Below are 11860 nucleotides of genomic sequence, written 5' to 3'. Positions count from 1 at the left end.
AATACTCAGGTAGGCTGTGGCGTTGCAACGATGCTCAATTGGTACCAAGGGGCCCAAAGAGTGCCAAGAAAATATTCCCCACACCATGACACCACCACCACCAGCCTGAACCGTTGATACAAGGCAGGATGGATCCATGCTTTCATGTTGTAGACGCCAAATTCTGACCCTACCATCCGAAGGTCGCAGCAGAAATCGAGACTCATCAGACCAGGCAACGTTTTTCCAATCTTCTATTGTCCAATTTCGATGAGCTTGTGCAAATTGTAGCCTCAGTTTCCTGTTCTTAGCTGAAAGGAGTGGCACCCGGTGTGGTCTTCTGCTGCTGTAGCCCATCTGCCTCAAAGTTCGACGTACTGTGCGTTCAGAGATGCTCTTATGCCCACCTTGGTTGTAACGGGTGGTTATTTGAGTCACTGTTGCCCTTCTATCAGCTCGAACCAGTCTGGCCATTCTCCTCTGTCCTCTGGCATCAACAAGGCATTTCCGCCCACAGAACTGCCGCTCACTGGATGTTTTTTCTTTTTCGGACCATTCTCTGTAAACCCTAGAGATGGTTGTGCGTGAAAATCCCAGTAGATTAGCAGTTTCTGAAATACTCAGACCAGCCCTTCTGGCACCAACAATTATGCCACGTTCAAAGTCACTCAAATCACCTTTCTTCCCCATACTGATGCTCGGTTTGAACTGCAGGAGATTGTCTTGACAATGTCTACATGCCTAAATGCACTGAGTTGCCGCCATGTGATTGGCTGCTTAGAAATTAAGTGTTAACGACCAGTTGGACAGGTGTACCTAATAAAGTGGCCGGTGAGTGTATATATATGTATTCAGAAAATGCATGATAAAACACTACATATATATATATGTATTACCATATACATATATGTATTCAGAAAATGCAGTGAAAATGGGTCAGGATTGACTGGGGGGCAACACAACGTGCCTTTCCGGTGGCGTACGAAGCAGACACAGTCCCCTTCAGGCACTGGGTGCAGTTCATGATGATGACTTCGTTGTCGGTGGCCTTCTTCAGCGCCGCCAACAGGTCAGGTCGGTTATCGGGGGCGTTTCCGCTGCCGTAGGTCTCCAGGACTACGCCCTTCATGGGCTGCTGCAGGAAAGCCGTCACCTGGTCACAGATATGCCAAAGGATACGAAGGTTACAAACTCCCACGATTCATGGCCAACTGGACTGGCTTCTTGTCTGCGTGTCATCAAATTGAGTTAGAATTAGTATTCTGTGCTATTTTTACTGCAGCCCCTTTCACTCCAATGCATGAGACCATTCACTCTCTTAAAAGCTCATCTGGTGCAGTCTGTGCAACCGGTATCTCAGTCACTGATTGGCTGGCACCGGGAGGCCATATACTACATCATTAGCCAGTGATGTTCGCCTACAGAGCCAACAGGTCTGTAGACGATGCTGTCAACATGGCCCTCCACTTCATCCTCCAGCATCTGGACTCCCCAGGAACCTACGCCAGGATCCTGTTTCTGGACTTCAGCTCTGCCTTCAACACCATCATCCCGTCTCTGCTGCAGGACAAACTCTCCCAGCTGCACGTACCCGACTCCACCTGCAAGTGGATCACTGACTTCCTCTCCGACAGGAAGCAGCACGTGAAGCTGGGGAAACACGTCTCTGCCTCTCGGTCCATCAGCACCGGTTCCCCCCAAGGCTGCGTTCTTTCCCCTCTGCTCTTCTCCCTGTACACAAACAACTGCACCTCCAGTCATCAGTCCGTCAAGCTCCTGAAGTTTGCTGATGACACCACACTCATTGGACTGATCTCTGGTGGGGACGAGTCCACCAACAGGTGGGAGTCTGACCACCTGGTGACGTGGTGCAGCGAGAACAACCTGGAGCTTAACGCCCTGAAGACAGTGGAGATGGTCGTGGACTTCAGGAAGAACGCAGCCCCACCTTCCCCCTCACCTTGTGTGACTCCCCCATCACCACTGTGGACTCCTTCCGTTTCCTGGGCTCCATCATCACCCAGGACCTCAAGTGGGAGCTGAACATCAGCTCCATCACGAAAAAGGCTCAGCAGAGGATGTTCTTCCTGAGGATGTTCTTCCTGAGGCAGCTGAAGAAATTCAATCTGCCACAGACGATGATGGTGCACTTCTACACGGCCATCATCGAGTCCAACCTCTGCTCCTCCATCACCGTGTGGTACGCTGCAGCCCCAGCCAAGGACAAGGGCAGGTTGCAGCGTGTCATCCGCTCTGCAGAAAGGTTGATTGGCTGCAATCTTCCGTCTCTCCAGGACTTGTTCGATTCCAGGACTTTGAAGCGGGCCAGAAAGATTGTAGCCGACCCCTCCCACCCTGGACATGAACTGTCTGTGCCCCTTCCATCCGGCAGGAGGCTGAGGTCCATCAAGACTAAGACCTCCTGCCACACGAACAGTTTCTTCCCTTCGGCAGTCGGGCTCATCAACAGAGCCCGGGGCCCCCTGACTGTCTCTGACTCCTATGTTCATTCATTCACTTTGTCACTTTCACTTGTCACTCGTCACTTTGTTTAGCTGGTGCACTTTATCTTTATTTTTATTTCTAATTTTATCTTATCTCCTCTAACTTACTAACCCATAGCTTTAGCGTACTAACCCATAGCATATATTTTATTATACTTTTTTTTTATTTTTATCTTATTGCTGCACTATGTCGTCATTATTGTACTGTCTTCTGTCATGCACCACCGCCAAGACAATTTCCATGTATGTCCAACATATTATGGCAATAAACGTTTCCTGATTCCTGATAGCGTATAACTAGAACGGCATATGACTGAAATGACAGAGGAGAGAAATTGATCGTTGATTTGATTGTTAGCAAGCATGAAGTCACTTGGAAAGACCAAAGCAGTAACCATTAAACGGAAGAAGAGGGCGACATTAAAAAGGTGCCTGGTTCAGTGTTTTTCTGATGGAATAAGCATCAAAAAAGCTTTGACGCATATGACCAAAGAAGCGCTCGTACAGCACAGACAGTAGGTACACAAGAGCCTGGTGCAGAGTCAAAACCGGGGCTCTTAACAAGGCAGTTAAAGGCTGTGAGAAAGTCTTGGTAGCCGAGCTTGGCAGAGTGAGCAGATTGAGACAGTAAAGTCAGTCTCTGCAGGGGGAGGTGCAGCCAAATGTATCTACGCCAATCCTCCCTCTTTACGGGGCGATTGGACATGGCCCATAACTCCTTCTTATCTTTCTCTGGGCTGAGCCTTGATGGCAGTTTACATGACAAGGAAGGGAAGGGAAGGCGGGTAATAGCGTGATTAAATTAAAGTTGGCTATATTTTATTGCAAACCGTAGTTTTGAACAGCCGGTTATCATTGAAGAGAATATCTTTAATTACATATTAAGATATTGTGGAGAAAAACAGCACCAAGTTGGTAAAATGGTGATATTTTTATTTTAAATAAATAATTTTGCGAGATTTGGATTTTTGTCACTAACAAAAAATGATTAAAATACAATGGGATTATACTTGTGAAAATTAGGGAATTTTAGTTTTATGTAAATACGTATATTCAGAGCAGGTAATGAGGGATCTGTAATGTGATTATTTTGTGTACTGTCCCGGACAGTGTGTACCACAAACGGTCTAGATAATGAAGTGAAGTCTGAAAACATGAAAAAGAAAATCATCAGACTACAAACGGCTGCATGATTCTCCAAAGAGAACACATATGGATCACTCTGCCATGGGTCACATCGACCAAAGACGCTCTGCACATGAAGTGGGTCCTAACGGGGACGGAGTGGACGTAGTCGATGGTTCGGTTCCGGTCCTGAGCCACTCACAATAGCAGTAGTGATTCCTGGGAACAGCTTGAGCAGCACCACGTTCGTATTCAGCTCGGTGCTGACGTGGAACTTTGCTGTGTGGTCTGCCCTCCGCACCGTATCCTTGTTGACTAAAAAGGACGAGAAAATAGAAATAGGTTAAAAGTGGAGAAATCCAATGTTTATTTTACACATGAAGACGGACCCGTGGCACCAGCGGCTCACCTGAGATCTTCACGTCAGCGACGGCCAGAGGATCCAGGTTGGGAGAGGAGAAGGCGTCGAAACTCGCAGCATTCACCTTGGTCACACGGTTCCCTCTGAAGAGTTTGTTGCAAAAGTACAGGCACACCTGAATGGAGGGAAACATACATTCACTGCACACACATTTGTTTCTTTATGAAGACAAAACCCTCTCAACACAGCAGGACACATGCATGAGGACATGGTGTCCTGGGTAAGACACTCCTGGATGTAGTGCCCTGAGTACGACTGTGTGTCATGGAGCTTTTGGTTTGAATCCTGATGGGCAGGTTGCACCTTGCACAGCAGCCCGTATGAATGCGTGATGTCAGTGTCCCTTCCTGTTCCGCAGTACGTTGGTCACAATTGCGAAACAATGTCATCAGACAGCTTTTGTTTTTTGCATGACAGTGGTTACACACCTCTCACATTAAGGGTTAAATATGTATATATAGGTTTATTTAAACTTGATTTAGCATTTGCCAAACTTGATACTTTTATGTCCCTATTGAGTCTTTTTCTATTCCTTTTACAAATAGGCAAGTAAGTATGTTTTCTCTTTGAGGCTGACAAATGTGTCTAATGATCAAATACAATGTCCCTTCTCCCTTTCCTCACCTCGGGAATGTCAGGCCGCCCTGCAAACAGCAGCGCCCCCAGCAGGTTGTCTGTGCCGTCACTCCTCGTCCGATAGATCGGCACCTGAAGTCAGAACGAGTCTCGTCTTAAGAGGGCAGAGAATGTTTTTAAAAGGTAGCGTGGACATTTTGTTCTTTTTTTGGTCTCTTAGACCAATTTCACACAGCAGCACTTACCTGAGATCCGGTGAGGATGATTGGTTTGCACAAATGTTCACACATGAAGGACAGGGCCGAGGCTGTGTAAGCCATGGTGTCTGTGCCATGCAGGATCACAAAACCGTCAAAGTGGTCATAGTTTTCCTGGAGAAAAAAATAAGAAGACATAGTTGTGGATCATTTTTAGATTGTGGCATCTATTTCTCTTTTTTTTACAATGTTAAGTGATCAATTTTATGAGCAGTATGATTATTGTAAGATTGATTGATGTCTCGCTTTTTAAAAGCCTAAATTATTCTGTGTTTAATTAGAAATGCAGGCAATCAGAACCATATCAATGAAATGGATCCAGCAGCAAGTACCTCAATGTCCTTTCCAATTTTACCCCAGTCTTCTATGGAAATGTTGGAGGAATCCAGCAAAGGGCTGTACTCTAGAACAGTGTACACAATCCTCTTATTGTCTTCAGTCAGCCTGCAAGAGAGAGAAGATCATCTACGAGTTCATCATACACACACATACAATTTGTACCCGTGGGCCGCACAGCGCCGCTGTTGAAATAATGAATCTTTGGTAGTAACGGAAATCAGGCACAGGCATAAAGCGGGACGTGAAGGTAGCGAAATAACTACAACTAGTCGAGTAACGTGGCAAAAATTTGCTTGGTTTTTGGTCTGAATGCAGCATGACTCCAAGGAAGCAATGAAGCCGTCAAAATTAAAGTGTCAAATGGAAAACAAAGATCCAACGCTCTGGGAAAGCAGGTGGGATTTTTTAAAAGAAAAATGGGCTACAGATGCAGAAGTCCATCATTTCACTGACTGGAAACTCTAAATCTGACTTAAAGTGGTTCAATGAAGATTTAAAGAGGAACTGCTGGTTCTGTGATGCCAAAATATTGACTGCTGAAGCATTAATTGCACTTTATTTCAATCTTGTTTTAATATGTTATTACCCTATATTATTAATTGATTACATTTCTATTACTTTTTAGTAAAATTAATAGTTATTTTTGTGTTATGCCTGCCTCAGGCCTTTCAATTTATTAATATAATAACTTTATCTGTTCCATGAATTGTTATGAATTTGTGATTGGTCTGCTAACTACATCTTTTCTGGAGTCTGAAATTTCCGGTTTCATTGCATAATTCCGCCATTATTAAAACAAAGATTTTTCAGTTTGAAGAGTTTTTGTTGGAAAAATCTGTAAACATGACCACTTATACCACCCCTCATTGGCGGACTGTCCAATTCATGGACGCAGATCTCCTTAAACGTCGGTTTGCCGGTTGAGGGGTGTACAAAGTTGTTGAGGAAAATACGTGACAAATATGTCCGCGAAAAAGAAGCGATGAAATGCAGCAGTGGCGATGCACGGGACAAAAAAGTCTCTGATAAATAAATAAACAATCCGACGTCTTCCACATACAAAGATGTCACTCTCTAGGTCGTCTTGACCTAGTGTTCTGGCGGTGAATTGCTTTGCAACACAAGCAAGCCTTTTAGAACCATGAATCGAAAACGAGTCCGTTGACACAAGACGCAGCAGCAGAAGCAGAAGCATGTTGCAGCCTTCAAGGACTGAGGAGACATTCAACCACTCTCAAGCACAATCCAGGCACACATACACATGCAACCAGTGCTACAGCACCGATGAAATAAATGATCAGTTTCTATGTGGTTTGTGGTTGGTGGTCCTCCCTGGTCTGAGAATACATTGCTTTAAGTTTAATATTTTTTTCCGAATAAAATGGAAAAATAGTGTGATAGTCTTCTCTAGGTATTCACAAATTCAGAATGTATGCAAGCTTAAGAACAAATGAAGAATACCAGCAGTACAATATTTTAATTTTCATACATTATGTATAAAACTTTTGAGCAGATGATATTAAACATACAATCAGAACACGAATCCTGTGTAAAGAGCATATCATGGATAATTATGGGTTGGCTTACGGCAGGACCAGGGTGTTGTCCTCATTCAGGTTGATCTCGCTGGCATACACCTCATCGTGGAGCATGGACATCTTGCGCAGTCCTTCCACCAAAGCGTTGGGTGCTGGGGCAAGCACTGTTGGTGAAAATCAAAAGGGTAAAAGGGTTACTGTTAATCAGTGGCAGTTTAGGAAAACAGCACAAGGGGAATTATGAACCAGTTCCACACCAAACATCAGTCTCATACTGAACCCTAGTGGCCGTCGTAAGGATAAGCATTGTGGCAATGGGGCTAAAAAAAACAGAAAAGTTATGATTCTTAAGTATTCATGAGAGCTACTGTAAGAAATCTAGACAGGATGACAATGAGGAAATTATTTGCCAAACATGGGTGGCATTGAACAGTTTCTGGGGCGGCTCAGTGACGTACAGCAATACCGTAGTCTGGGAGCATATGAATGTTTTACAGAGGTTTTTCCCTGCTTTATTAGCGGGGAGCCAACAGTCTCTGAATTTGAAACTGCCCACTTTGTTAAATTTTATGTAAATATTTAGCAACTGTCTACAGTTATTTGCCGCCATATGGTACCTTTACCAGGTGTCACGGTTTGGGTTCTTGTCTTGTTTTATTTTGTAGTTCAATGTCTCTTGTGTTCCTGGGTAACTTCACTTCCTGCCTTGTCCTGTCTTCCCCTGTGATTGTCTGCCCTGCCTGATTGTTTCCACCTGTGTCCAATCACCTGCACCTCCCTTGTGTATTCAAGCACTGTGAGTCTCTTGTCTTGTGTGGCGTCATTTCATGTCGACGGTTCATGTCAAGTCTGTTGGTGTCTCAAGTCCAGGTCCCAGGTTTTGTTTTCGCCTCCTTCCTATCTTTTTTTGGTTGGAGTGATTTTGATTGAGTTTTTTGACTATTAAAGTCCTTTTATTTTTCCAATACTCCGCATCTGAGTCCTCCCTCCTTGCCCTTGCATCCGTGTACTGACAGAATGACGCCACCTCAGCAGGACACAGCGGAGTGGGGTCCCCAGGACCTGTTCTGGGGGCCCTCCCCGGATGTCGACCCCTACATCGACCGTCTCCTGATGGCCACTGCTCGGCTACGGGCCGCCTTCAATCAGGTAGCAGAGTCTCAAAAGCCCACGCCCCTGGCTCCAAGACCCACGACCCCAGCGCCAAGTTTTTGGGATGTGGGTAGTTTCTTTAGCACATCACAAGTCACCCCATTCTCCCCTACTTTATTGTCCAATAATGTAACAGTTCGAGGATGTTGTTGGGCCTGACATGCAGGAGATAATGGTCTGTATTGAAGTTAAACAAATCGGATGGAAAATATTTGTGACGTGCAGGTAGCACTAACCTCCATTGTTAAGCGTCATCCCGATGGTCCCTCCGGTGTAGATCACCAGGACTTTCACCTCGGAGGGGGAAGCCCCCACCTGCGCGGGCTTCAGGATGTTTCTGCAGATGTTTCTTGGAGGATTCACGTCGGCCATTATTTCTTCAATAAACATTACATGTCATTTAGCTGACGCTTTTCTCCAAAGCGACTTACAATGAGTACATTTTCAACCATAGGGATACAAACCCAGAAGAAACAAGAAAGAACAATTTCATCTTTCAGGACTCGAGTCCATGTGACATTCTAGCTTTCTTTTTTTGTCTTGGTTTATGCAATTATTCAATTAGTTTTGATGAACACTATATAATTTTTTTCCTTTTAATTAGTAGTTATACTTAGTATAAACAGGGGGGAAATGCAATAATGTTCCACTTTTAGTACGATAGAAAGGGGGTCTCGTCCTGGGTGCCATTCAATGCAGAACCGCCCCTGAAGATGTTGGTGCGTCCATATTTACAATCTTCTGGTGCGAGAGATGATCATTCGAGGATACGACCACTTTTTGACAACAGCCCCCCCCCCCCCCCCCCCCCCCCCCCACTCCCTGTTTTAGCATGTTTATCTTCCAACTATATATCCCTGCTCCAACAATGAAAACCTTTGAGCAGGCCTGGCGCATGTGGGTCAACTCTGTCACCTGTTTGCAAACATCAATTATTTTATTTTGATTTTACAGTAAATGTTTTTAACAATGTTTCATTTACTTGCATTTTACTAGCACTGGATGTATATGTCGTTTACATCTTTCAGTAGAATATTTAATAACACCATCAGAATAATGATAATACACTACAGTGACATATGTCATCAAAATAGTAAACATAATAGAAATCCCTTACTGTTGTATCTGTTGCTCTGCAGAGTGGTGGTGGTGCAGTAATGGTGCACGGACCCTTCTTTATACTGTGGGCTATGCTTTCACTTTCAGATACAGTAAACCATGTGATTTAGAAGAAGTAACGGATTGTTGAACATCCATTGAACTCAATCTTTAATTGTTAAACCATCACCAACCAAAAAAGTTTTCATTTGGCATTTCAACAAAGCAATTTAAAGTGCTTCACATAAAACCAGTAAAACATCCTAACATGAAGCAAGGAGATTTGCAAACAGGAACATTGATTGAAACATTAAATAAATAACAGTCTTTAAATGATTAAATATATATATATTAAAAGATTAAAAATAGAATAAACTTTACAGTTTAATTTAAAGAGTTATGAATTGCAGAATTGGTCAATTAAAGGCAGCAACAAACAGAAAAGTGGATTTAAAGGAAATGAGTGACTCAGCAGACAAGTGTTCCAGATAAATAGAGAATAAAAAACAAACGCTGCTTCTTCATGTTTAGTCTGGGAACAGAAAGTCGACCAGTCCCAGACGTCCCAAGGGTTTAGGCCGGTTTGTAAGGTATCAGAAGATCAGAAATGTATTTTTTACCCAAAGAGGGCAAGGCCACCACCCAGGTTTTTAAATTTTGAACACATATTTTTTTTTTTAAATGTTATGTGTATAGTATGTGTTACTGTTGTTATTGAAGACTTTTGGAGTTTTGTGTTACCAACCTTAATTGTTTGTGACTCTGTGTCCTCACTTCACAAACAAATAAAGCATGTGTGTCCACCAGTGTGGTTTCACAGTTGTGTTTCCTGTGTGCACACGCCCGTTTAATATACACCTCATTCATTGTGAACGCAGCAGAACCCTCATTTATAGAATGTTTACTTATTACATCACAAACAAGATAACAATTCATCTGCAACTTATGGCATTTCTGGAGTAGCATTTCCAGGTACAATACACAGTATCATACTTTACGATGTTGCTTTGAGCATGCAGTGCAAACAGAAAAAATGCAAACAATGTTTTGACCGTCTTGTTAACAGACCACAACTGGTTGAATTCAGCCCGTCATCCATAAAATCTGTATTTAGCCCCCATTGCTTTAAAAACGTGTATTTTCATGAAAATGGAAAAGCAATAATACAGCATAAATTCTTGTGAAATATTTCATTGTAACTAGTTCGGGATAAGAGGATGATTTATTTGTATTGATGAATGAAAGTTATAAAAGTCAATTTATTGCTTATTCACAAGTACATATTACAGTGCTCTGTGGAGATGGCGTCTCCGGGGCCATCAAAACAAGAAGGTCAAATACAGTAGCAAGTGAGGCTGCAGTCATGACACTTCAGAAACTTGCAAAGCAAGTGCACGTGTAAAGTTGAATATGTGGTTACAGGCAGTTTCTTTTTTCCAACGAACTCGGCTGCAAATGGAAACTTTGAACTTTGCACAACTTTCATACAGACAATTATCACATCCGCTGCGCATCGGGTTTAACAACACCCTCGAACTGTTACATTATTGGACAATAAAGTACAGCCTCTCGTACCTTATTGGTTAAGTAATAATTGAAAGTGCTCGCATTATTAAGTCCTTAAAGCATATTGTTTAACGGCACACAGTATGTAGTTCCATTTTATGACATTTTAGAAATATAAACATTTTTTAGAAATATTAAATGCGTTGAAATCACGTTTTTGCACAGCAAAATTCTTAAAGAGTTAATTTTCCGGGGTTAGGCAAAAGTGTTGAAGTGCAGAGTTTCAAAGGTGTCCTTAAAAAAACCTTACTTAAGTAGACATTTTGGGTATCTATACTTTACTGGAGTATTTTATTTTTTGTACTTTCTACTCCTTACATTTAAAAAATATCCTCGTTACTACTGTTTCATTTTGGTTTGTTTTCCGGCTTGTCGTCGTTCAAAAACAAACACACACATAAAAAACCTATCCGGATAAATCGCGCCATCCGGATTGAGTCAATTTGATTGTGGTTGGATGAGAAGTATAAACATTTACCATCCAGAGACTCTATGGGTTTTCTCGGTGAGGAAACTGCAGATGACGCAAATCAGAGTGACGGACGTTGCGGCCAGAGAGGGACGCCCGGTGCTGGAGACTCAGATCGTCCCGTTAACTGCACCTCGCATCTCCCACATCCTGCAGGCAAATTGTTACGAAGGCTGAATGTTGACAAACTGACCGCAGAAAATGTTGCTTAAACAACAAATTTATCGTCTGAAAAAGTCCTGAAATGACATTCCGTCACTTGAATATGGTAGTATTTATAAACTTGAACCGACACAAGGACGGGCGAGCCCGGACTTCGGACCATATCAAGGAAGGGCGTAAGAATGTCGCTTTGCGCTGTTCAAGATCGGCCCCTCGTTGCTTCCGCCTTCCTGTCTCAGTAGTGTGTCTGAGAGTGTCTCAGTAGTGTGTGTGTGTGTGTGTGTGTGTGTGTGTCGAGTGTCTCAGCAGTTAAGTCCTAAACGGCCCCTCATAAGAATCTGGCACAACACAGCGACCTGTAAGTAGCGCGGCGTCTTAAATAAAGTTATGTGCGTCTCAATGCGAGGCTTTAGAAATTAACACTAAGGGATTCTGGATTCGTTCAATGTTTTGGCCAGTGTTTCCCATCATTATAACAGCGATGCGCCCCCCCCCCCCCCCCCCCCCCATGAAGTAGTAAACCATGGGGAGCAGCGTGTGTGTACGTCCTCCGACTCGTGTAATTTAGCCGTTTTAGTTGTTTAAGTCATATAGCACGCGGGTCAACGTTTTGTCCCTCTGCACCTCTGTTGTTTTAGCGTTGCCTCTCTGAATGTCGCCAAGTTTCCATCATC

The 11860-nt window shown here is 43.3% G+C and overlaps 1 protein-coding gene across 1 annotated transcript; it reads right to left on the bottom strand.

Annotated features, from left to right (window-relative positions):
• Nucleotides 1-876: 876 nt before the first annotated feature.
• LOC134104017 (60 kDa lysophospholipase-like) lies at nucleotides 877-8278 on the bottom strand. The gene is made up of 9 exons (XM_062557306.1): nucleotides 8128-8278; nucleotides 6789-6903; nucleotides 5195-5306; nucleotides 4851-4976; nucleotides 4654-4737; nucleotides 4018-4144; nucleotides 3811-3923; nucleotides 1483-1710; nucleotides 877-1132 (listed from the first exon to the last, which is right to left on the bottom strand). The coding sequence occupies exons 1-9, from the start codon at nucleotides 8261-8263 to the stop codon at nucleotides 893-895; spliced, it is 1281 nt and encodes a 426-aa protein (XP_062413290.1). The 5' UTR covers nucleotides 8264-8278; the 3' UTR covers nucleotides 877-892.
• Nucleotides 8279-11860: the final 3582 nt, after the last annotated feature.

Source organism: Pungitius pungitius, chromosome 14 (genome assembly GCF_949316345.1).
Source record: "Pungitius pungitius chromosome 14, fPunPun2.1, whole genome shotgun sequence".
In the NCBI taxonomy this organism is placed as follows: domain Eukaryota; kingdom Metazoa; phylum Chordata; class Actinopteri; order Perciformes; family Gasterosteidae; genus Pungitius; species Pungitius pungitius.
The sequence above is the reverse complement of the archived record's forward strand: the minus strand, read 5'-3'. Positions and strand labels throughout refer to the sequence as shown.

Coding starts and splice junctions, on each gene's coding strand:
- LOC134104017 (XM_062557306.1), bottom strand. CDS start 8,263: ATGGCCGACGTGAATCCTCCAAGAAACATCTGCAGAAACATCCTGAAG. Junction 4,738..4,850: donor TCATCCTCACCGGATCTCAG/GTAAGTGCTGCT, acceptor TTCTGACTTCAG/GTGCCGATCTATCGGACGAG. Junction 4,145..4,653: donor GGCGGCCTGACATTCCCGAG/GTGAGGAAAGGG, acceptor CCCTCCATTCAG/GTGTGCCTGTACTTTTGCAA.